This window comes from Hyaena hyaena, unplaced genomic scaffold, assembly GCF_003009895.1.
Source record: "Hyaena hyaena isolate Hyena2069 unplaced genomic scaffold, ASM300989v1 scaffold_879, whole genome shotgun sequence".
NCBI lineage: Eukaryota > Metazoa > Chordata > Mammalia > Carnivora > Hyaenidae > Hyaena > Hyaena hyaena.
This window is the reverse complement of record NW_024081510.1, coordinates 694,844-720,151: the sequence shown is the minus strand read 5'-3', so window position 1 is coordinate 720,151 and position 25,308 is coordinate 694,844. Positions and strand designations below refer to the sequence as shown.

The window sequence follows — 25,308 nt, the reverse complement described above, 5'->3', positions numbered from 1 at the left end:
GTGCCCCCTCAACCACCTGCAGGGTCTGAGGATAGCAAGCCGGCACTGTCTCCACCCAGCACACGCACTTGGCTGTGCGGCAAAAAGATGGAGACCAGGGGATTGTCCTAAGCGTTACCAGGTGGTGCTCTTACAGCACCTGCTGCTCCCGACACTTGAGCAAGTTAGCACGTCCTCTGGGAGGGGACCTGGTGCCTGCGGTTACACTGGCAGACGCGCTCTGTCTGTCCTGTTAGGGGGGCCACCAGAGTACTTTGCTCCCCGGCAGACTGTCTGTGCTGCCTCACCTCAGGGCAACTGCAGCTCTCCAGCCCCGGGCCCGTTTCTGTCACGGAGATCTGGACTGTGTTCCCTCCACAGCGTCCACCCTGGTCCATGACCTGGGTGATGCCATGCTGACTGCATCAAGTGCGTGAAGTTAGCAAGAACTCGGGATGCCACAACGGCATTTGCATATCAGAGGCTGGGAGAGAAGTCTCCCAGGGACTCGGGCTCTCAGGACTGGTGTGTGGCTCACTGAAGCATGTCTTCTACAGCGAAGGACAGGTTTTTGCCTCTGGCTCTTCCTACAACCAAAAAGCAGACACTGCCTGGTGAGCCTCTTAGCATTTTGGAAGCAACATCCTCATTTGTGGTGCTATTCTGGCCCGTTTACCAAGCAACATGAAAACCTGTTGGTCTTGAGTGGGGCCTAGAGCAAGGAAGCTCTGCAGCAGGTGCGGGCTGACACGTGGGCCCCGCGATCCAGCAGATCTGGTGGCTGTCACAGGACCGCGGGAGTTGGGTGCTCTCTGGAGCCTTTGGTGGACCTCTGTGGGGAGGCACAGTGCATGTCCTAGATTTCGGAGAGAAGCCCTGCAGGCCTGTGCAGGAAACTTCTTTCTTTTCGAGAAACAGCTCTTGGCTGCTACTGGGCCTTTGTAGAGACTGAACACTGGACCCTGGACCACCAATTACCTAGCGATCTGGGCTGTTCTTCCTGAAATGAGGGTTATTTGACCCAGCGAGCCATGACCTGGGACATGCACAGTGACGCCCTATGCCCCCCTTCCCCCATCAAACAGTGCTGTGATGCAGGAGATCAGGGACGTGCAGGCCCTGACAGCACAGGTGAGGCTGCGTGGGGAATTTGCTCCTGTACTACAGCCCCCACTCCTGCCCCCTACCTTCTGTCCCCCAGCCTACACCTACAGCATAGGCCATACCTGAGGATTGTCCTCCCTTCAGTTGGCTGAGGATGAAAGCAGCGGGACCTGGTTCACACTTACAGATGGTTCTGTGCCATATGCAGACATTGCCCCAAAACAGACAGAGGTGAAGGGAGGTCCTTCCAGTGGGCAGAACTTCAAGCCATGTGCCTGGGAATTCACTGTGTTGGGAAGGGAGTCTTGTTTAGTCTTCTGAGTCACTGTCAGCCCCATTAGAATAGATCTGAGTGCCAGAGCACACAGCCTGTGCCAGGCTCATCACCTAGGAGGGAAATGGGTTTCCCTGTTATAAGCTCAACCAGCACTCATTTGTTCTAGTGCAGCACCCTGCCAGCTGTCAGAGTTTATATTTCAGAGTCCACTGGGGAAGGAGGAGTCCTTGAACTACAGCATTACAGGGACACACAAACCTATTGGCCTGCATCGGCTGCCAGGGGACCAGGTGCCACCACCAGAGGCGGCTCTGCTGTCTCTTCTTTGCGTGAGGAAAGCTGAGTACGGCACCCCTCCGTCCAGCACTGGACCGTGTTATGCTCTGTAACTCCGATACCAGACGCTGTGGGCAGAGTGTTTGAGTGCTCCCCTGAGATGGGTGACCAGTGTGTGGCACTCTGCTCAACACTTTTCTTGGAAGGAGGAACGGCCAGATGTTTAGTCACATGCCGATTGGCTGTGGCCGGTGGTTTGGCTGATGCTCAGGACTGGGAGAAACACGATTGGAAACTTCAGGACAAGAAGGTCTGGAGCAGAAGTGTGTGTATTAACTTCTCTGGTTGGGAAGGAAGGCAACGATGTGTCCCACGTGAATGCTCACCGAAGGGTGAATTCAGTAGAGGATTGTAATAACCCAGTGGAGAGGATGTCCTGTGCCCTGGATACCAGTCAGCCTGTCTCCCCAGTGTCTCCTGAAGTTGCCCACCGGGCCCGTGAACAAAGTGGCCATGGCGACAGGGATGGAAACTACGATTGGGCCCAGCAGCACAGACTTCAGCTCACCGAGGACAGCCTGGCTATAGCCACCAATGCCAAGTCTCCAGTGTGCCTCCATTCTCAGGGGTGTGCAGCCTGCTTCTTGGCGGCTGGCTGATTACACTGGACTGCCTCTTCCTGTAAATCCCTTGAACAGGAAGGTTCATCTCCTGCTTTCAAAATTCTTTTTTTGTCTTTGGGTTTCAACAGTTTGACTATAGCATATCTTGATGTGACTTTTTTTAAGTTTATCCCTCTTGGAGTTTGTTGAGCTTCTTGAATTTGTACATTCATGTCTTTCATCAGATTTGGGCACTTTTCAACCCATTGTTTCATCAAATTCATTTTCTGTCCCTTTCTGGTCCATCTGGGATTCCCATAATACTTTGCGGGTATGTTTGATGGTGTCTTTTAGGCTCTGGTCATTTTTCTTCCTTCATTTTCCTTTCTGCTTCTCAGACTGGGTAATTTCAAAGGCATTACCTTAAAATTCACCCATTCTCTGTTCTCCCTCCTCAGATCTGTTATTTAATCCCTCTGGTGAGTTTTTCATTTCAGTGATTGCACTTTTCAGCTCTAGAATTTGTTTGGTTCCTTCTCATAATTTCTGCCTTTTTAGTAATGGTCTTGTTTTGTTCAGACATTTTTTTCTGATTTCTTTCAGTTATTTGTCATAGTTGCCTTTAACTCTTTGAACATATTTAAGATTTTGGTGTAACATCTTTGATAATTAAAATATTAGGACTTCCTCAGAGATGGGGATGGGCTTAATGAATCAGCCACATTTCCTTCTTTCTTTGTGTGTTTTATAATTTTTTTTTTCTTGGGAAGTACACATTCTGTTGTGGTAAATCTGTTATGGACACCATGATACCCAGACCTGATGGCATGTGCTTCCCCAGCAGATAGCATCCAGACCTGGCTGGATGCAAGGCTAAACGAGTTTAAGTTTGATGAAGACCAATGTATCTGTCTTTTTCTTTTTTTTTGTCAGTTGCCTTTGGTGTCATATCCAGTTCATTGCCTAATCCAGACTCACAGAGGTTTATTCTTTTGCTTTGTTCCAGGATACTTATAGTTTAGCTCTTATGTTTAGGTCTGTGATCCACTGGGAGTTCATTTTTGTGAATGGTGTGAGAAATGAGTCAAATTTTTTTTTGGTGTATCGCTATTCATTGATTTCAGCAATATTTGTTGAAAGACAGATGTTTCCCCACTGAATTGTTCTTTTATCCTTCTTGAAAACCGGCTAACCATAGGGTAAAGGTTTGTTTCTGGACTCTGAGTTCCATCTCATTGATCCATGCTGTAACCCTTCTTTAGTACCACACCATCATAAGTTCACACTCAGGTAGTGAGAGCCACCAACTTCTTTTCTTTTTCAGGATTGTTTTGGCTATTCTGGGTCTTTTGCACTTCCATGTGAATTTTTAGATCGACTAAGGGCCAACAGTGCCCTAAATTGGAGAATCAGGGAGGTATTGTTACCATCCCCCTCTACTGCACTGGCTCTTCATGCTCCCTCTTGTACCGCCATCCTGCTCTCGGGGCAGGACCCTAGTGCAGCCAGGTGAGGGTGGATGTCCACACCTCTCCCTTTGTTTAATAGAAGTATAATTGGTATACAAGGTCACATTAATTTCAGTGTGCAACATATCAGACAAGTTTATACTTGATGCTGTGCCCACTACAAGTGTAACTACTGTTTGTCACCATCCAACACTATTACAGTATCATTGATCATACTCCTTGTGCTGTACCTTTTACCCCCATGATTTATTTGTTCTTTAACTGGAAGCCTTTATCCCCCACTCCACTCATTCTTCTCCTAACCCAACCCCCCTATCCTCTGGCAACCAGCAGTTCTATGTATTTATGGGTCTGTTTCTGTTTTTTTTTTTTTTCTGTTTATTTGTTTAGTTTTTTGGGTTCTCCATATAAGTGATATCCTGTAGTGTTTGTCTTTCTCTTGTCTTATTTAGCATAATACTCTCTAAGTCTATCCATGTTGTTGCAAATGGCAAGATTTCATTCTTTTTTGTGGCAGAGCAATATTTCTGTGTGTGTGTGTGTGTGTGTGTGGTCTTCGTTATCCATTCCTCTGTGGATTGACCCTTGGGTTACTTTCGTAGTTTGGCCATTGTAAATAATGCCTCAGTAAGCATAGGGGTGCATATATCTTTACTGCTTGTGTTTTTATTTTCTTTGGGTAAATACCCAGTAGTGAAATTATTGGATCATATGGTAATTCTACTTTTAAGTTTTGAAACACCTCTGTAGTTTTTTCCAGAGTGGCTGCACCAGTTTGCATTCCTGGCCAAGAATGCAAAAGGGTTCCCCTTTCTCTGCATCCTTGCCACCATCTGTTGTTTCCTGAGTTGTTAATTTTAGCCATTCTGACAGGTGTAAGGTAGTATCTCATTGTAGTTTTGATTTGTATTTCCCTGATGATGAATGATGTTGAACATCTTTTCATGTGTCTGTTGGCCATCTGGATGTCTTCTTTGGAGAAATGCCTATTCAGATCCTCTGCCCATTTTTAATTGGGTTTTTGTTAGTTTGTTTTGGTGATGAGTCATAGAAGTTCTTTATATATTTTATATATTAACTGCTTATCAGATGTATTATTTGCAAATATCTTGTTCCATTCAGTAGGTTACCTGTTTGTATTGTCAGAGGTTTCCTGTGGTGTGCAGAAGCTTTTTATTCTGTGAAAATAAAGTGAAACAGCTTGTTTTCACTTTTGTTCCCATTGCCTAAAGACATGTATCCACAAATATGTTACTTAGGTCGATGTCTAGCCAATTACTATGTACTTTTTTTTTTTTAATGTTTTATTTCTGAGAGAGAGAAAGACAGCGTGAGCAGGGGAGGGTCTGAGAGGGTCAGAGAGAGAGGGAGATAACAGAATCTGAAACAAGCTCCAGGCTCTGAGCTGGCAGTCAGCACAGAGCCCGATGTTGGGCTCGAACTCACAAACCATGAGATCATGACCTGAGCCAAAGTCGGATGCTTAACTGACTGAGCCACCCAGGTGCCCCTGTACTTTTTCTTTTAGATGCTTTATGTATTCAGGTCTCGCATTTAATCCATTAGTCTATTTTGAGCTTATTTTTGTGTAAGGTGTAAAAGAGAGTCCTATTTTATCCTTTTGCATGTGGCTATCCAGTTTTCCCAACACCATTGTTGAAGATACTGTCTTTTACTCATTGCATATTCTTATGTCCTTCATCATAGATTAATTGAACATGTAATGTGGGTATATTTCTGGGCTCTCTATTCTGTTCCTTTGATTTGTATGTCTCTTTTAGTGCCAGTGCGCTACTGTTGTGATCACTATAACTTTGCAGTATATCCTGAAATCAGGGATTGTGATAACTCCAGTTAGGGTCTTATTTCTCTAGTTCATATTGGCTATTTGAGGTCTTTTGTTGTTCTATACAGATTTTAGTATTATTGGTTCTAATTCTGTGAAAAATGCTTTTGGAGTTTTGATAGGGATTGCATTAGATTTGTAGATTTATTTGGGTAGTATGGACATTTTAACCTAAATTTTAATTAATTAATTTTTTAATTTTTCCAGTCCATGAGCATGGTATATATTTCCATTTCTTTGTGTCATCTTTAATTTCTTTCATCAATTTTTTAAAGTTTTAAGAGTGCAAATCTTCCACCTCCTTGGTTAAATTTATTCCTAAGGTATTTTATTATTTTTAGTACATCTGTAAATGAGAATTTTTTTTTTCAATTTCTCTTTCTGCTACTTTGTTATGGCTATTCATATTATTGAACTTGCTTCAGTTTTGGAAGGTTGGGGTTTTTGAGTGTTTTGTCTGTTTCATAAAAGTCCAATTTATTGGTGTGCAGTTGGGTATGGCATCCCCAAGGAGCCTTTCCGAGGCTAAAGGCTCTATGGTGATGCCTCCTTCACTCCTAATGTTGGTGATATTCATTTTCTTTGCTTTATTTTGGACCACTTTTTGCAAGGGTTTACTTTTTTTTTAAGTACTTCAAAAAACCAGCTTTTGGCTTTGTTAGTATTTTCTTTTTTCTGTTTTCAGTTTCATTGATTTCTGCTTTTTGTTTCTTCTACTTACTTTGGGTTCAATTTATAACTTTTTGAGACTGAAGTTTAAATCACTGATTTTAAATCCTTCTAAGAAGTTTTCAGACATGCACTGAGAGCTATAAATTTTCCTCATGACTGCTCTACTTGTCTCCTGCCACTTTTTGCATGTCATTTTGTTTCATTCACTTCAGATTTTTTTCTGATTCCCTTTATTTAGAATTGTATTTAATTTCCAGATATTTGAGGATTTTCTATTAGCCTTTTGTCATTAATTGCAAATTTCATTTCTTTGAGGACAGAGGATATGCTCTGTATGATTTCAGTACTTAAAATTTATTGAGATGCATTATACCTTTTTTTTTTAATGTTCTGAACACACCTTAAAGAGTGTGTATTCAGCAGTTAGATGTTGGTTCCATAAATATCAATCAGGTTGAGTTGGTTAAACAGTGTTTATGTTCTTACTAATTGTTTTTGTCTTCTTGCTGTATTGACTATGGAGAGAAATTTGTTAAAACCTACAACTGTGGTTGTCTATTTCTTCTTTTAGTTTTGTCTTCTTTTAGTTTAGTTTGCTCAATGAGTTTTGAAATTTCGTCAGATATACATGTTTAGTATTCAGTCTTTTTGTTGGATTGGTGGATTGTTGATGAATTATTATGCAGTGCCTATCTTTATCCTTGGTAATACTCCTTGTCTTAAGGTTTATTACTGGCATGATGTATCTTTTTACCAATTCCTTTCCTTTTGACATGTCTGTGTCCTTATATTTCACAGCATCTTTTATAAACAAGATATAGCTGTGTCCTGTTTTTGTTTTTGTTTTTAAATCCAGGCTGACAATCTGCCTTAAATTAGAGGATTTGGTCTATTTAAATTTAGTATAATTACTAATATGGCTGTATTTCATTCTACCATCTTAGTATTTATTTTCTGTTTTTTCTGTTTGGTCTTTGTTCCTTTGCTTTTCTTTCCTGCTTATGTTTTTTTTATCACAAGATAGATCTCCTGGTGTTATTAGTGGTTATTTTATAGCTATACCATCTGATATGGTAGGCACTAGCCACATGTAATTAAGTGTAAAATTCAATCCCTCATTAGGAGCCACACTGCAGGTGCCCAGTAGCCCCATGTGCCCATTACCATATCATACAGGACAGATTACTACAGAAAGTTCCATCAGATGGCTCCCTAGAAATTCAGATCAGGATTTATTTGGAGTCAGAATCACCCAGAGTCAAACGTGGAAAGAGCAATATTTTTCAGAAGGTATGTGTTTCTTTTCCTTTCTGTTTTTATTTTTAAAAATTTGTTTTAAGTTTATTTATTTATTTTTAGAGAGACAGAGAGCACCAGCAGGGGAGGGCCAGAGGGAGAGAGGGAGAGAGAATCCCAAGCAGGCTCTGCGCTGTCAGCGCAGAACTTGACATGGGACTCAAACTCACAAACTGCAAGATCATGATCTGAACGGAAACCAGGGAAGTGGGACACTTAGCTGACTGAGCAACCCAGGCTCCCCAGAAGACATGTGTTTCTGTTGTGGGCTTACTACTGATTAGCTCTGTGTCTGTAGATGGAAGAGATATGCTCTTAGCCTTGGTTTTCTTTTTTAAAACACGGATAGTAATTCCTGCGCTTCTGCTTCATGGAGTGCTTGTGGAAAAGGGCCCTGTAAAATGGCTAACTGCTGTATAAAGGCTAAAGCAGTTTTGAAGACAATGCACGAAACTCAGTTGACTGTTCTGTGTTTTGTTTTGGACTTTTAGGTTGCTGACAGAGCTGGAGTCCCCTTCCTGGTGGCCCTTTAGCTCCAAACTTTGGAAGACGCCATCAGAAACAAAGCCCAAAGAAGGGGCCTCTACGTCTAGTCCCAAAGCTCTTGGGAAGGAAGGGGTAGTGGTCAGAATCCCTGCTGTCGTCTCCCAGAGAACAGCGTCCCATGTCAAACCAGGGAGTCTCACCGTCTTGGTGTCTGGGCTGGAAATCCATGACTCGAGTTCCATGCTCATGCATAGGTATGAAAGAGAAGATGTGGATGACATTAAGGTTCACACGCCCTATGAGATCAGTATCCGCCAGCGGTTCATTGGGAAGCCCGACATAGCTTATCACCTGATATCTGCCAGGATGCCAGAGGCCATTCCCGTTTTGGAGGTGCAGTTCAGCAAGAAGATGGAGGTATTAGGAGATGCCCTGACGCCTGGCAGCACCAGAACCTCCTCGGCAGCAGAGAGGGGCAGCTCTGTATGGCACGCAGGTGAGCGACCGTCGGCACAGCCCTGCACAGGTCTCCAGAATCGCCGTCAAACGCAGCATGCCTGTGGCTTGCCCGTCACGTGAGGAATTGCTTGGAGCAGCTGTGGCTTCCAGGCACCAGCAACTGTGCATTTGTTTGTAGGTGAAAACGACCTCGGGCCACTTTCCTTAGTTCCGCCACCCTGAAGTGGGGAGGCCAGACCTCAGGTGTACCACACCCTTGAGCGAGAGCCTGGCAGGTTTCCCCGGGGTCTGCTCTCTGTCCAGAAAAGAGGAGGGCTCCAGGGCTGGTGTTTTCACCTCTTTCCTCTGTGGAACTTACCTGGCAACAACCTGCCGGCTCTGCTGGGTGTCCAGTCCCTGCACCCTTGACCTGGGCCCATGCCAGGAATGTGTCTGGGAATGAGAATCCTGGACAACCGTGCAGATGTGTTTTGTGCATTTGTAGGCCTTGGCGAGGGCCTGTGGGGTCCTCCTGCATGTCGCCATGGGAAGTGTGGGGCTGGGTCTGTGCCTTCAGGGCAGCCTGGGGCCACCGGACTCCTCAGGCTTGCCTTCCTGGTGGGTGTCACATACCATCTCGGTCATGTCTTTAGTCTTTACTTTTGTGTCTCTGAATGATTGCGAGGGGGTGTCTCACACCTTTTATTTGCTTTGTGGCCTCACAGGTGTTCTCTGTGGATTGCCTGTCCTGTGTTTTTCTTGTGGTGTTTGTTCATTTGTTCTGATCTGTAGGAGCTCCTTACATGTAGATACGCATCCCCTGTTGACTTCAGAGGGTACCAGTACACCTCTCCCAGACTGTCATTCTCCACCACAGAAATCTTGAAGGTTGCTGTGGTCACACCCACCGTGTTTCCCCTTCAGTTTTTGAGCCCAGCTTAAGAAATCCCAATGTCATAAAGTATCGTATTTTCTAATACTGGAGTTATAGGTGATCTTACATCTATGTTATAGCGATTTTTCTGACAGCCCCGTAGTCCTTCCTTATTTCTTTTTCTTTTATTTATTATTTTTAAAAATGTTTTATTTATTTCTGAGAGAGAGAGATAATGTGAGAAGGGGAAGGTCAGAGAGAGAGGAAGACACAGAATCTGAAACAGGCTCCAGGCTCTGAGCTGTCGGCACAGAGCCTGACATGGGGCTCGAACCCACAAACTATGAGATCATGACCTGAGCTGAAGTTGGCTGCCCAAACGACTAAGCCACCTAGGCGCCCCTCTTTTTTTTTTTTTTTAATGTTTATTTATTTTTGAGAGAGAGACACACACACAAAGTATGAGCAGGGGAGGGTCAGAGAGAGAGGGAGACACAGAATCTGAAGCAGGCTCCAGGCTCTGAGCTGTCAGCACAGAGCCCAACTCAGGGCTCGAACCCACAAACTGTGAGATGATGACCTGAGCCGAAGTTGGCCGCTTAGCAGACTGAGCCACCCATGCACCCCTAGTCCTTTCTTATTAACTTAGATTGCTGGGTGCCTGTTAATGTAAGAGACATGTTTGTTACTGATTCATTACAGTGCTAATATATAACTGGTTTCCCTAGCACATGCAAACTGTGAAGTTATTGTAGATGGCTTCAAGTTTCAAGAAGAAATATGCTTGAAAATAGATCTGGTCCTGTAAGTACCAAAATATTGGGAATGTTAATGTAAAAACTTAATTTAAACATGTATATTCTTAGGGCACCTGGGTGGCTCAGTCAGTTAAGTGTATGACTTCAGTGCAGGTCATGATCTTGTGGCTCATGGGTTTGAGCCCCACATTGGGCTTGCTGTTTAGATTCTGTCTCTCTCTCTCTCTCTCTCTCTCTCTCTCTCTCACCTCCCTCCCCCACTTACAGTGTGTGCATGTTCTTTCTCTCAAATAACAGTAAAACATTTAAAAAAAAACAACGTATGTTCTTGGTGTGTCCAGATTTTTCTTTGGCCCCTGTCTCAAGGCCAGATTTAGAAGCCCATGACAGGGCCAGGGAGGGTGGGAGGTAGCCACCAGCCTAAGACCCTGACCGAAGGGGCCTGGGCAGTGAGGGGAGACCAAGGACCTGGTGCCAGGCAACCACACCCCTGTCCTTGTGGGGCTCCACCGTATTCGTGGCTTGTGATCTTTCTGTTAGAGCTGGCGGTTTCAGAGACAGGGCACGGCACAGGGTGTGGCTGGTGCATGTGAGCCGGCCACACGCAGCAGAGGTCATCAGGGCAGATGCGGCCACAGAGGAGCAGGATGTGCGAGCCAGAGCCCTGCGGCCAGGGTGCAGATCAGGAAGGGCACTGGCCAGGACTGCTGACCATGGGCCAGACGTCTTCCCCCTCAGGGAGGCCACAGTCACCTACCGTCAGTTGCATCTGCACACAGCTCCCCGGCAAGGCCCAGATTTGGGTTGGGATGCGTGACGGGGCCTGTGTGCATGGAATGAGTGGAGCCGCATCGGAATGACAGGTGGGTTTTCACCTCGGAGCAGGAGGTGCTGTTCTCCCTTGGTGAGGCCGCCCTGCCCGCCCGTGAGCTTCTGCAGGTGATGAGGAGGGAGCTGGGGGAGGAGCTGCAGGGCTGTGAGCAGGGTGCTGACTTGCTGTGTCACCTCTGCTGTGGGCTGCTGAACCTGAGGTGGAGACCATGGGGGACATCTCCTCTAGCAGCTGTTGAGGTTGAGCGTGTGGCCAGAAGGTGGCAGTGTAGTCACGGGACCCAGAGGAACTTTACAGAGACCTCTGCAGCCCTGTGCAGTGTGGGCAGCCCTGTGCAGTGTGGGCGGCCCAGCCAGCTGCCGGCCCAGGGTGCCTCCAGGGGCCTCGGGAGCCTGGACAACCAGGTGGGCAGTGTCACCTTGGGCGGAAGCAGTACCTAGCTTTGGCTTGGGGACACCCTGTGAGGAGGGTGGAGTACCCACGTCTCAGACCCCAGTGCCCTGACCAAGTGATGCCCACTGCCGCTCTCCCCAGTCCAAGTTTCGTGCACGTTCCCTGGTGCTCGCCGTCCCCGACCGCCTGTGGTGCCCCACAGGACATGTCCGTGCGGAGGTGTGCACTTTGTGTCATGTTGTCTCCTGACCCTGGGCTGACAGGTTCAGGAGGACTTCAGAGCAAGGTGCACGGGTAGTGGTTCACAGTGTTTGGGGAACTTATTTTCATCTCTGCCAACTGGTCACTGCTGACCGCCTAGTAGAAGAGGCGCCGGCCACCTGCTCCCTCACCAGACAGAGGTCTCACCCTGTGCCGGTCCTTGGGCGCCCCTGGTTAGCCCTCACGCTTCCACACTGGGATGTGTGCCGGACCAGACCTTAGTGACTGCGTCTTCAGCACCAGGACAGGCCTGGGTGTCCAGCGGCACACATGTCTGTGTGACAGTGATGTCCCTGTGCAGGGGTGCTCGTTTAAGACTCGAGCTCCAGGTGGTGGAGCCCTGATCCCAGGATGCAGGGACCACAGTGACCACAGACAGACCCCCACCCATGTGGCCACTGGAACATGGGCACCACGCTGAGCACACATCCCCTCCCTGTGTGGTCACTAGGATGTGGGCACCCCTGGACCCCAGCAGACCCCTGGGCGCCGTGCGACTCTGACCCACTTGACCCCCCCCAAGGACCCGTGGTTCCCACCTGTGTGCTCCATAGCAGGTGTGCAGACTTCGCTGTCATGGTTGTACTTCGTGGACACTGCTATTTCCCTCTTTTCCACTCTCTGTCCTGTGCTTCCTGCATAAGCGAGAGCTGGGGCGTGCTCTGATGTTTCCTGGGCCCACCCCTGTGCCATCGGTGAGGCACTGGGGCCCCAGAGACCAGGAGCAGCGGTCCTGGAGGCTCTGCTCTGCTCCCGGGGTGTGGCTGCCAGGTCTGGCTCTGGACACACAGTGAGGCCAGGTGTGCATCCACAGTTGCCCCTCCCAGCCCAGCCATCATTCCTGGAAAGTGAAATCACCCGCACACTCCCTCTAGCTTGAACGATTCATGCTGATTCTGTTTAACTGAGATAATTAATGACTTCAGACACAGAAAGCATCTTGTACTAAAATTGATTTTTCTTCGGCGATATTTCAGAGCGTTGAAGTCACTGAGTCAGTGACTCAGGTCTCAGCACAGAGCCCTGGGGTGCCGAGCTCTGTGGATCCTGCTGACCCCGCAGCTCTTCATGAAAAATACCCCGACTTAGCATATTCCAGGAAGAAAAATTCTCTGGGCGTTCTGGTTAAGTAAAAACCCCTTTTGTTACACAGTCAGAAGAGGTCAGCGAGCCCTCCAGAATACAGCTGCAGGGTGGGGCACACCCTGGAGGGGCAGTGGAGGCACATGGGGCCGGGTACCCTGTGCTGTGGTATGGGAGCAGCTGGCGGGGGGCCCCCCCGCCAGGGATTGCAGGGGAGGCACGGGACCGCAGCTGCGCAGGCACAGTGATGCCGGGGCATCTGGTTGCTGATGGGGTGGCTGGGCAGGGGACACGTCGGTGTGCCGGATCAGGAGGCTGGGGAGTGGACACCGAGAAGGACTGTGCCACAGGAGGACTGTGCTCCCTGTGCTATCACTGTGACTCTGTGCCATCACTGTGTTCTCTGGTCCTTCCTTCAGGCCAGTGTCACCTGTGGACCAGGTTTCTGTTTCCAGTGCTTCTCCTCTGCAGCCCGCTTCAGAAAAGTGCTTTTCCTTATGTAACAGTGTAGATGGTGTCATCTTCCATCACTAAGGCCAAACAGCGCTGAGCTACATGCTCTGGAAAGTTCCTTGCTATTAAAAGCCCCGAGGGTTCGGGCGCCTGGGTGGCTCAGTCAGTTAAGTGTCCGACTTTGCTCAGGTCATGATCCCACGGTTTGTGACTTCAAGCCCCACGTCGGGCTCTATGCTGGCAGCTTCTGTGTCTCCTCTCTGACCCTCTCCTGCTCATGCTCTGTTTCTCTCTCTCTCAAAAATAAATAAATGTTAAAAAATAAACATTTAAAAGCTCCGAGGAAATTGGAGGACGATGAGGCTTTGGAGATTTTAGAACACAGGTTGTGAAAGCAATTTTGTTGGTTGCAGTCAGCGTTTATTTTTAAAAAATGTTTATTTATTTTGAGAGAGGGAGAGAGAGAATCCCAAGTAGGCTCCGCACTGTCAGTGCAGAGCCTGACACAAGGCTTAAATTCACGAACCCGAGATCATGACCTGAGCCGAAATTGAGAGTCAGACGTTCAGCCAACTGAGCTCCCCAGGGGCCCCTAGCTTTTATTTCATTTTTTAAAGAATGGAGTAGAAAACCAGACGTGTGTGCATGGTGTACAGTTGTTTTTCATCTGGGAAGACATTTGGACCCCCTGGATGAGGGTGTGGCCTTCTCCATGGGTCGCACTGCTCACAGGAGGCACACACGGTGTGCACACGCTTGCACAGGGCCTCCTCCAGCAAGGCTGGCCAGCCCGGGGTCTTGCCTCCACAGCCCTGCTCCGCCCACCGTTCCTGAGCGCTCTCTGTGTGGCCTGGGCCCTGTTCCGCTGCAGGACCCTGAGAAGCCTCTGCCTTGTCCTCGCCCAGCCCGCACTTGTCCTGGAAGAGGCCCTGCTCCCTTTGCTCCTCAGGGAGTATGAATCTGTTCGCGTTACTTGGAGAAACACAAGTAGTAGAGGGTCTGCGCATGTGCGGAGGTGGCCAGCGGGAGCTCATCGCAGACCAGCATCCTTCTCCTTCCTGTGCTGACTGTGCGTTCTCCCGCGGCCGTGATGGCTGCTTACCACCGCTAGGGTGGCCCTTCCGCGCCTCTGGTCCCCAGCACCCAGAGATGCTGCGGTCCAGACAGCTGACTCTCGTCCAAGGATCTCTCTGCTCTGCGGCGTCCTCATATAAACTCAGCTGTGCCGCGCACCTGGGTGCTATGCATGATGGAGAAGATGCAGGCCTCAGACCCTGACCGACGCCCCAGGGCCGCAGGTGGAGGCTGGTTGCACCCAGGAGGGTCTCTCATTAGTCTGCCCTTCTGCTCCTCAGGAGCTTGCCAGGCTCAGGTGTTGGGGGACGGGAGCACCCCCGAGCAGTGCCTGGCCACGCGCGGTGCTCTGACTCACCCCAGCTCAGCGCAGGAGCGCTCAGCTTTGCTTGACCCAGGCTGCTGGTTGTTTCCTGTGCTCTGGAGAACCACGGCGCCGTGTGGGACGACGACTCGGCGCCGCAGCCTACAGCAGGGGGTTCCTGGGCGTTGGGCCAGGGGTCAGCGCGTGGCACCTCTGATATCCCAAACCTGTGGGCTTTTCCCTGGAGAAGGCTAACGACCACTGGTGGAGAAAGGGCCTGTCTTCAGATGGCAGCCACAGACCCAGACGCTGACTCTCCCGCCAGCACAGGGCTAAGGGAGCAGCGTGGCCCCGGGGTAGGCCTCGGGCAGCCCCCACCCAGCCCTGGCGGAGCCCGGGGACCGGCCCACCCACCACACCCACCTCCCCACAGGCGCAGAGGCTGTGGATGGTGTGTGTGAGAGCCCTGAAGGCCCTCGACCCCTTTGCGTCATTTCATGTAAGGTTCTGAATGTTCCCGGGTCGCTTGCAACCTCCAGGAAGATGTCACTGCTGTCTGACTTTCCCTTGCAGCGTCTGGGCTGATGGACCGGGCCGCTCACCGGGAGCCCTGCCCGGGCAGCCAGGAGGTCCAGCCATTCCAGGTGCAGGCGCGCCAGCCGTTCATTTCTGAGGGAGACGCCCAAGAGCTGAGACAGGTAACGTGCGCTATGGTGCCGTGGGGCCTGCAGACGGCGCCCCCTGGTGTACACGGGTCTCAGTACATCCTGCTCTCTGCAGCTGCAGAAGGCAGGGAAAGAGCAGTGCGTCTTTTAAGGGTCCTTGCATGTGCAGACACGCCATTGTGCCTGTGGCCGCTCCCACCTGTCGTACACTTGCAGATATGTGCATACATGTGTGCTGTGTGTGCGTGTGCTGTGCGATGTCTGTGTATGTCCCTGTGTCTCTGCATGTGCTGTGCATGTGTGTATGTCCATGTGTGTGTGCTGTGCATGTATCTGTGTGGGTTCTGTATGTCCATTGCTGTGTGTATGTCTGTATGTCTATGTGTATGTGTGTGTGCAGGTGCCCCAGATGCATGTGCAACTGAGCACACTCACTCACCCACATCTCTCTCAAGACCTTGATACTGGATTCTCGTGGACACTCTTTGTCCAAAAGTTGAACTTTAAACAATATTTGATGGAAATATTTTAATTTGTTTTCCAATATTATTGGTGGACAATGGTGATTTTATTTTTTCCTTTTTAAGGAATTTTGAAGCAGATGCCTAGACATCATATCACAACAGTCCTAGGCGTGTCAGCAGATGTCTGTAGAACATAAGAACTGCCACCCTCACCTGGTTCACCAGACATCAGTCTTCGTGTTCAGGGAGGCGCGTGTGTTTGTGCTGCTCGGGACCCACACGCAGCCCATGCAGACAGCTGGCGAGGTGCCTGCGCGTATACAGCTTCCCTCTGCCCTTTCTGTTTGCTTCACGGCGTATTTATGAGAAAACTCGGACTCCCGAGTTGATGGTGGGATGCTTTGTTGGATTCGGGCTCTGCTTGGGAGAGGCCATTCCATCCGTGGCACCTCGCTCTTCCACCAGGGCATAGGTAGTTCGCTTTTAAAGCTGCTCTGAAAGAGGAAGTCCTGTTGCTGTGTCTGCATGGGCACAGTCTCCTTTAAGCTGGGCCATTTCCTCCTTGGAAAAAGGCATTCATCTTTGCTGTGGGACATTTTCAGTATGCATGAGCTGTCACTCTTTCCCCTGGTCTGACTTAGTCACTCAGTAATGACACATAGGAACGCCTCTTCCTAGCTGCAGCCACAAATTCTTCAGGTTCCTACCTGCTCCTTGTGACCCTGTATGGACTCCAGGACAGGCTTCAGGCCTCCCGGAACAGACAAGGCCCTGTCTCCTGAGAGACCACGTGGGCACTCCCGCTGGGGCCTCTGGGGCGCTTTCCCACCCTCCTACGAAGGCGTCCCACCGTTGTGTTGAGGCCGAGGCAGGGGCATGACTCTTTGATGGGCGATGTAGGGATTTTACCTGTTGGTCCTGGTGGCGGCCATGTGGTCTGAGAGGCCCCTTTCAGTTTCACACCAGCAGCCTGTGCCCGAGGTGCTAGAGGTCAGGGTGTGAATGGAGTGAGCTCCCGCGCCCTCCTTCCCTGCGAGAGGCTGTGTCCCTGGGCTCAGTCCTGACCGTTGTCCACAGGTGAGCAAGCCATGAGTCAGGGCACCAGTTGCAGGGCAGATGCGGTGACCCCTGGGCGGTGCCGGCAGGGGAGCGCCGCAGGAGAGCAGGACTCCGCACCAGCCAGCTGCCTCCCCCCTGCAGGGAGGGCCCAGCTCCACGGGACCTCGTCCTTTGGAGGTGAAACACATGTTTTGTATTTAGACAAGAATTCTTAACTGTAGCTGAAGCTCCAGTGTAAGTGGGAATGAGGTAAATTTCTGGGGAAAACAGAAATGCAAGACCCACCCCCCACCCCCTCCCGTTCCGCTGTGGTTTCTGCGGCAGATGCTGTTACAGTCCTTACGTGGAAACGGTCTTGGTGCCTTGCCCTGCAGTTCGGATGCTGACAGAGACGACCGGCTGCGGTTTCCCTGGGGCCGGCATGCTCAGCGCAGCGGGCCAGCTCTCACCGCGGCGGCTACCATCCGTGGGGACCGGGAAAGGCACCGGATTCCCTGGATGGGGCTGGCAGGACGCCGCGGACCACGTCTCGCGTCTGATGTGCCGGCCTTTCCTGGCTGGGGACAGCGGCCTGTTTGTCAGACATCCGTGCGCGCTGCCTGCTGGATGCAGCTCTCTCCTCCCTGGGGCTTTTCTCCATAATGTCCTAACCCCATTGCCATGTCTGCTTCTGCTCCAGCTTTCCCCGCTGACCATGGAACAGTCACTGCGGCCTGAGTGACACAGGGGGGCTCCAGGTGCTCCTGCCCTTCCCGTAACAGGGAGTGCTGGGTGAGGACCCAGGGTGTGAGGTCACAGTCCCCATACTGGGGGTGTGGGGTGAAGGCCCAGATTTGAGGTCACGGTCCCCATACTGGGGGTGCAGGGTGAGGACCCGGATGTGAGGTCACGGTCCCCATACTGGGGGTGCAGGGTGAGGACCCGGGTGTGAGATCAGGGTCCCCATTCTGGGAATGCGGTGAAGACCCGGGTGTGAGATCAGGGTCCCCATACTGGGGGTGTGGAGTGAGGACCCAGATATGAGGTTGCAATCCCCATACTGGGGGTACGGGGTGAGGACCCAGGTGTGAAGTCACAGTAAGATCATGGAGGGGCATCAGCGCAGGTGGGCAGGCAGGCACCTTGCAGCACTCAAGTGGGCTCTGCTCAGGGACAGGAGCCACAGGTGTCTGCTGACCTGTTTGGAATGACTCGATGGTAGAACAGTGGGTTCAGCTCTCATTTCAGGTTTCTACCCTCCTCCCCACCCCCTCTTCTCTTAGTGTCCTGTGTCTTCCCCTGAATGTTTCCAAGTCGTTTTCGTCACTTATGGGAAAGGCAGTGCCTCTTTGTGGGGTGCCACTGGTATTTATGGCTTTGATACCAGTCCAGATACTAGTGGTGAGTGAGGCCCTTCTTTTCAGTATGTTACTTTGTAAGTTATTAACAAATGCTCCTGAAATCATGTCCTATGTCACTTCTGTGAAACCATAAGAAGAGCCTTGAAAATCTCTGATGTTCTGGACAGTTGACCTCTCTGAGAAGACAGGCATCCTGTGGTGGGGCCTTGAACTGGGAACTAGGGTCCTGCGCTGGCCAGCCTGCTGTGACTTCATGCGCTGCCCCCCCTCCCCACCGCCCTGCGCTGCCCCCTGAAATCACTGGCTGTGATGATTGGGCCCTGGTCATCGCCAGGAGCAGCTGGGCTGCGAGGAGGGGCAGCTCCCTTGCAGTCCGGGTAGTTGGGGACGCATTGTGTCCCTTCCGCTGCCCTAGAGACTTGGATAGGGAGGCAGTGCCCAGTGAAGAAACTGGAGATCTCATGTAGTGGACAGATTCCAGAACCGGCCAGCCCCGACTAGAGCTGCTGCTGGGCTGTGTGGAGAGAGGAGCTCAGGGAGGGAGGAACATGGTTGAGGGGGCAGGGGGTTGAAGGAAGTAGCATGGGAGAGAGGAGCTCAAGGAGGGACGGGTGTGGTTGGGGAGATAGCAATGGGGGCGGGGGAGAGTGGTGAGTTCAGGGGGTGGTCGTGGAGGAGGAGCACAGAGAGAGAGGAGGGGCAGGAGAATGCACGGGTTGGGGGAGGGCAGAAGCAGAGGTGGGGGGGAGGAGCACAGGGCAGGTAGGGGAGGGGAGGATGGGGATGGGAGGGCAGAGGTGGGCAGGGTCAGGAGCAGGTGGCACAACAGGAGCAGGGGCTGTGGAGCCCTGGCTGAGGGCAGGAGCAGGGGCAAGGGAGGCAGGAGGCAAGGGCAGGGTGGAGCATGGCCCAGGGGAGGGCAGGAGCTGGGACGAGGCCGGGCAGGAGCTCATGCTTTCCTGTCTTCTCGCTCAGCCTCCAAGGGAGCCTCACATCTTAAAGTGTAGACGTTTCAGGATGGTGCACCTCGGATGCCTACCCCGTGTGTGCTGTTGTAGTGAACACACATCATGTAAGTTGGCAGGCATTGGTTGTGTCCAAGCTCCGTACAGCGCCAGCCTGCGGCCACGGCTCTCCTGTCCCGATCCTCAAGGTCACCTGTTCAGGGAGCCTCCTTCAGCTGTGGTCACCTGTGTGTCCCTCCGTGCCCGGCTCTGCTTGCTGCGGACTGAGCTTGTAGTGCCGGCACTTCCCTTTCTGCAGCCGAGTGCGCACTATGTGGATGGCCCACGTGCATTCTGGGCCCCTTATCTGTCTGGGCCCCGCTGCCACTCCCGAGTCCCGGGTTACTCCCTGTGTAGCGTTTTCCACACACTCCTTACAGCGCCGATGCAGGTGTGAGTCCAACAGCCTCGTTCTCCTTCTCCAGGGTCGCTTTGGCTTTGAAGTGTTCCTTGCAATTCCATATGGATTGGAGGATCAGGGTGTCCAGCTCTGGGGAGGAAGAAAGGCTTCTGGAAATTTGGCACAGATTGCAGTGAATGCGGAGGTCACGTTGGGGCACACTACCATCTTGGAGCCCAGGAACATGGACACCCTTCACTAGTTAGGTCTCGAACATCTCTGAGTGTGGGATGCGGGTCTTAGGCCTTTGCCTCTATTTTCTTGCATTCTGGGGTGAGTCCTGCTTGGATCCCATGGTGACCTGATGGCGGGCTGGTTCCCAGGGTTCCCTCTGGTCCTGGGCAGCGCTCTGTGTGCCTGCCCTGCATGGACCCTGAGTTGAAGAGGCCGGTTGGCCCACTTTGAGGGCTAAGGGAACCCTGAAGACACAGCTGCCTGCGTCTTGCGGTGGGAATAGGGTCCTTGTGCATCTGCCTCTCTACCCGTTGCATGGAGAGGCGGGCTTGAGGAGGGGCCGAGGTAGGGGCCCCCCTAGAAGAGAACCCCGTGCTGCTGTCCACAGACAGCCCTCAGGGCCTTGAGGAATGCAGCAGAGCAGATGGGGTGGGACGTGGGGGTGGTCTGTGAGTGCTGAATGTGACAGATTGTAGCCTAGAATGTTCTTTACGGCCTCCAGAGCTTTGGCTGTGCTGGAGGCCAGTGTTTCCCTCTTTACCTTCTCTATAGCATATTAATGGCCCCAACTGGAAGAGCTATTTGGACTTGCAGACAGCTTGATTTATCCCAGCTCTGTTCTTAAATGGTTGCTAATTTCTCACTGCAAGAAAAGTCACAGTTTTTCAGTAAGTCAGCTTAATAACAAGATCAGGGCAGACTGTCTTGCTAATGCTAAACTCACTTTAGGTGCTTAATATTGATGTAGTGGTAGTCTTAGTCCTGGGGTTTTATCCCGAGGCAGAACAAGGCATTTTCTTCTTCAGACAGCACATCGCAGACGTTGTGCAGGCATGAAGGCCCGTGCTGCTGTGCTCTGTGTCCCTCTCCTGCGACAGTGATGTGCTCAGAGCCTGAGGCTAGACGACCAGGGCCTTGCAGGCTCAGCAGCAGAGCTGGGCCTCTGCCTCCTCCCACTGATTTTCACACCTTGATGGCTTGCATGAGGCACTCACATGAAACACACGTATTTGTAAGTGACCTTCCCTGCTGGATGAGCTGTTTTTCCATCCTTGATTTTCTGTTTATAGATGGAAGGGCAGTGTCGTCTGCAGCACTGTCCCGAGGTCCGTGGTATCGGGGGTACAGGCCATCCTGGCACGTGACCAGGACAGAAGGGAGCACAGTACCTTCTCTGCCCTGGGGACCACGCTGCCGGCCCAAGCCCCCCGGGCGTCCCTCCTGGTCGCTGAAGCTGCAGAGCGGGGCCCAGCGCCTTGCTGGAGGGCACTGAGCCACCGGGCAGTGCCCACTCATGTCTGTCTGTTCTACACCTCTGCTGTGTGCACCGTGTATTTCTCTGGAGGTTACGAAAGTTGCTTCCTCACAGAACTCAGCGCACTTTTTTCTCAGGTCTTTTCCGTGTAGGTGCAAATGTGACCAGGCAGATGGCCGGTCACTGGGGCAGGGCCTTGAGTTGCGGCTGTGGAGCCAGGTTTGAGGCGGTGCCCGGGGTCGGCTCCTGTGAGTGTCCAGCTGATACTTGAGAGCCTGGCAGGGGAGACCCTGCTGACGAGACAGCCTGTCATCCTGGGCCATGGCAGCAACAACGGTTTGGGTTTGGCCAGACTTGCTATTCCCCATTCTTTCCACCCGTGTTCTGCGGAATGCACACGGAGCCGGTTAGAGTCTCCAGCCCCTTTCTTAAAGGGCAAGGACACACGCCAGTGTGAGAGGCACACTCTGAGACTGACCGTTGCCTCCGAGCTTTTACGTGCACACATGGCGGCTATGCCAGGCGCTCCTATTTCTGCAGTACTCGTTCATTTCCGGCGCAGTTTTGGCAGGCCAGCCAGGCTCTCCTTGCAGGCTGCACAGAGTGAGTCTCCGTGAGGTGTCTTTGGAGGCCAGCAAGGCAGCAGAAAGGAGCCGCATTCGGACTGCACACTCCGCGGCTGTTCCACGTTTGCGGGCCACTCGGCTGGTCCTGGAGCCCGGCGAGAGGCATACGGCGCCTCAGAGGGGAGCGGGGAGAGCTCTTGCATGGCGGGTGGTCTTACAGGCCAGGTGTGGCCACCGAGCACTGGAGACGTGGCTCACAGGGCTTGCACACCACTCAGCTACTGATGACAGTTAAGGACCATCCGCACTGACTCCACACTGAAGAGAGGAACTCTTGTTTGCTGGGGTGCAGTGGGACGCATTGTTAGAAGTCATAGCGCTTGCTGTTTCTACTGCTGGAAATGTGCACATGGGAAAGTATCCAGTCCCATCTGTGGCCCTCCCGTGGCTGTGTGAGTGCTGTGACCTGGGTCACTGTGCCATGGTACCTGTTGCCCGTAGGCTCATCGCCAGGGCCGCGCTGGCCGGTCCCAAGCCTGGGCAAGCCCCTGGGCCTGGTTTGAGACACGGCTGGTGTGAAGGCTCTCAGAGACCAGGTGGGCACACGGCAGGAGTGCCCCAGTCCTTACCCGGGTTGGTCCAGCCTACCGGATGAGGTGGTGGGTGTGCGCTTTGGCCCCCAGAGTCACAGTCGGTGCGAGGGTGCGTGTGCGGGGTGGAAGGAGGACGCATCTCGGGCGCCTCAGTGTCAGCAGCTGCCCTTGACCGTCAGCAGCGGTTGGCGGCAGGTTCAGGACCACTTACTTCCCTTTCCAGTCTCGTGTCCTGTGCACCTACACAGTGAGAGCTGGCCGGGGCTGCCTTGTGGAAGCCCGTGAAGCCAGCACAAGGGCAGTGGGGCCCTCTCCCGGTGCAGGCCCTGCTGGTCCTGGCAGATGCTTGGCGGGTGGGCAGGGACACCGGGGTGCCCTCTGGGCTGGAAGTCAGGTGTGCACGGGTGGCCCAGGACGGCCCGCGGGGACGCGGTGCGTGTTCCTCCCGGAGCACTGCATTGGTGCACTCAGGGTGGAGTCTGCCTGGGGGGGTTCTGGGGGGGAAGGACGGCGCAGACCTGCCCCACATGGTGCTGTGTGGTGACTGTTTATTGTGCCGCTTGGGCCTCAGCCATGTGAGGTCATAGGAACGCGATGGAAAAGACCTCCTGTATTAGGTCATCGGGCCTGTCCCTCGGAGCCGACTGACCCCACAGTGTACTTTCCAGAGCTCCGTCCAGCCTTTCCAGTGACTCAGCGGCTCCCAGAGGGTGCGCAAGGCTGCTGTCTGAGCCTGCTACCCCAGGTCAGGATCTGCCGTCCCGCACCTGGTTGGGGCTCCCTGGGGGACGCTGCACCCGACCGCGGAAAGGTGACAGCAAGCCTGCCTCTGTCAGGCGACCTCTGCTCTGCACCGCCAGCCCCTCCACGGAGCTGCCGTGGCGGCGGGCGCTCCTGCAGCTGAGCCTCCAGGACTTGGCGGGGGCGCCTCACATGGCGCTTTATAGTTTTGACAGCTTGCTCACATTTGTGAGCTCATTCCAGCCTTGCCACTCCTGAGGAAGGATCTTCTCATCCTCCAGACACCTCCCTACCTCCATCCTGTGCCTTGTGTGGCGGCCAGCAGTGCAGGGTGGCTTCTTGTGATATCTCCCAAGTTGTCACCTGGGGAGTGGTGTGGTGTCCCTGAGGTGTGGCTGCGCTGTCACCTGGCGGTGCCAGTAGGGGTGAAACCAGTGCATGGTGCAGCGCCCTGTTGGGTCCCTGCTGTGGTCCCCTGGGCCGGCTACTGCTGACGCTCGTCCCCTTGTGACTGAGGACTTGGAAGTCCTCTGTGGGCTGTGGGCCCACTGGGAGAGGGCAGACAGGCACCCAGGGCTCCTCGGCGATTCACATTCTGCAGGCCCTTTGTCCTGACCCGACTTTCCCTGAAGCAGGCATTAATATTTATTGCACGTAGTTGGTCACTAAGATTTCTCTTAAAATCATTCCTTTTTGTTGTCAGCTTGAGGATATTAAAGTTTTAAAGCCAGGCTCAGCACGCACGTAGTTAAAGTACATTTCACAATGCAAGTAGTCTCAGTAGAATTGCAATAAAATGGCTGCTCTTAACAGCGTCTGAGACTTCGGATGATGTGTGGCTGAGCCACAGAAATGGGCGAGGGGCCGCCATCCGGCCTGTCCGCGCCCCTCCACTGCGGGCCTGTGCTTCCAGGCCAGCCCCCGCCCCTCAGCCCCAGCAGGGATCACCTCGGCTGTTTGTATGTGAAATGTCTCAAAAACAAAGAGAAAGTGGTGTGGCTTTTCTTTGTAAATCCTGTGTTTACCGCCAGTCTGGGTTCAATCCTTGGGTGCAGACAGGTACTGAAGACAGCGACTGCATGGACCCCGGCTGTGAGGCTGGACTGCCGTGCCCATGTCTGGGTGCACAGCTGCGGGTGTGGGTGCTGCTGTGTGGCCCAGTGGAGGCCCAGACGCAGGCCTGGAGGGCAGAGTGCTCGTCACTCCCACAGGCTCGCGGGACTCCCCAAGCAGTGTAAACATGGCAGGAAGATACACTGTGTGTTTCTGAGAGCTCTAGGAGAGGCAGCCCTCTGCCACAGGTGCCTCTCTTGCAGATCCTGAGGAAGCTCAAGGGTCTTGCCCTGGACACTGAGGCAGAGCTGGAGAGGCAGGACGAGGCCCTGGATGACATCACGGCTGCCGTGGACCGGACCACCCTGACCATTGACAAGCACAACCGGCGGGCAAAGAAACTGACCTAGAAGGACAGGAAGGCGTTAGTCACCTCCCTGACTGCTCTGTTCTCAACACCTGCACACCTCCTTGACCAGAAAGCCCTGAAGTCGAAGTCGTGTCCAGGTCCAGGCAGTGCCTGGAGGCCTTGCCCCAGGAGGTGCAGGCCCTCCTGGGGTGCAGAGCTGCCAAGGTGTGCACTCTGGTCCTGACCATGGTCCCCAGGGGGAGGAGAAACTCCAGGAGGGAGGGGGCTGCCTGCACCCCGATACCCTGCTCCCCACCCACCCCCCATGATGGCTCCAGCTCCTCTTGCTCCCAGCTGCCCCTGGGCCCTGACTCCCCACTCCCTACCTGCTCCCCACTCCTTGCTCTCGCCACCCTGCTACCCCACATTCCTCCTCCCTGTGGGCCCACTCCCTGCTCCCCGCTACCCACTCCCTGTGGAGGGGCCCTCCCCCTCCCCCCACCGCGGGCCCTTACCCCCCTCCCCCCTCGCTTCAGGCTGCTCCTTTCTCATACTTGAGCCCTTTGGAGCCTGGACAGCAGCAGGAGGCTGCCCCCAGCGCTCAGTGGCTGCTTTGCATGGCCAGCAGCACAACTAGCAGGATCTTCATTTTTTCTCTGTCCTTGCTCAGTGCAAAAGGGCAATTTAAGTCTCTGGGGAAGAAGTCAAGCCCCCTCTCTGGGCTACTGTGCGTGGGCCCCAGTGCGCTCAGTCTGCCCTTCTCTGGTGGACAGGCCCGTTCCCTCCTGGTCGTGCTGTGATTTCCCCCCAAAGCCTGGTACATCGGAGGTCATCCTATAAACACCTGAAATGTTCTCCCCCTGCCCAATTTCTAGCCAAGTGTGAAAATAATACATACAGCACCTATTTTAAAAAGCGTTGATTTTTTTTTTAGGTGCCCCATTTCTGTCCAGAAATAAAAGAGATACCATAGTTTTTGGATGTGTTTTGAAGATATGCGTTGACGCTGCTTTCTGCTTGGTTTTGGGGGTCCCAGTGGGAGGGCCCCTCAGGGATGGGGGCAGAGTGTGGAAGTGGGTGGGCCTTTTGGCCCTCACACAGGATGGGCCCTCTTCAGACTGCTTTGGAATAGCCGCCCTTGTCCAGCTGTCCCCCTGCAGCGCCTCCC

General features: G+C 52.6%; 1 protein-coding gene across 4 annotated transcripts in view; it reads left to right on the top strand.

Moving 5' to 3' along the window:
* The window catches only part of SNAP47 (synaptosome associated protein 47), a 39,287-nt gene extending 14,191 nt beyond the window's left edge, over positions 1–25,096 (top strand). For 3 of the 4 annotated variants that reach the window (XM_039220257.1, XM_039220255.1, XM_039220256.1), the window contains 3 exons: positions 8,013–8,503; positions 15,051–15,175; positions 24,055–25,096. In XM_039220257.1, the coding sequence (XP_039076188.1) occupies positions 8,013–8,503; positions 15,051–15,175; positions 24,055–24,201 (763 nt within the window). In that variant the 3' untranslated portion in view covers positions 24,202–25,096. The remainder of the gene's footprint in view (positions 1–8,012; positions 8,504–15,050; positions 15,176–24,054) is intronic. The other variant, XM_039220258.1, reaches the window with a different exon arrangement.
* The last annotated feature ends 212 nt before the right edge of the window (positions 25,097–25,308 follow it).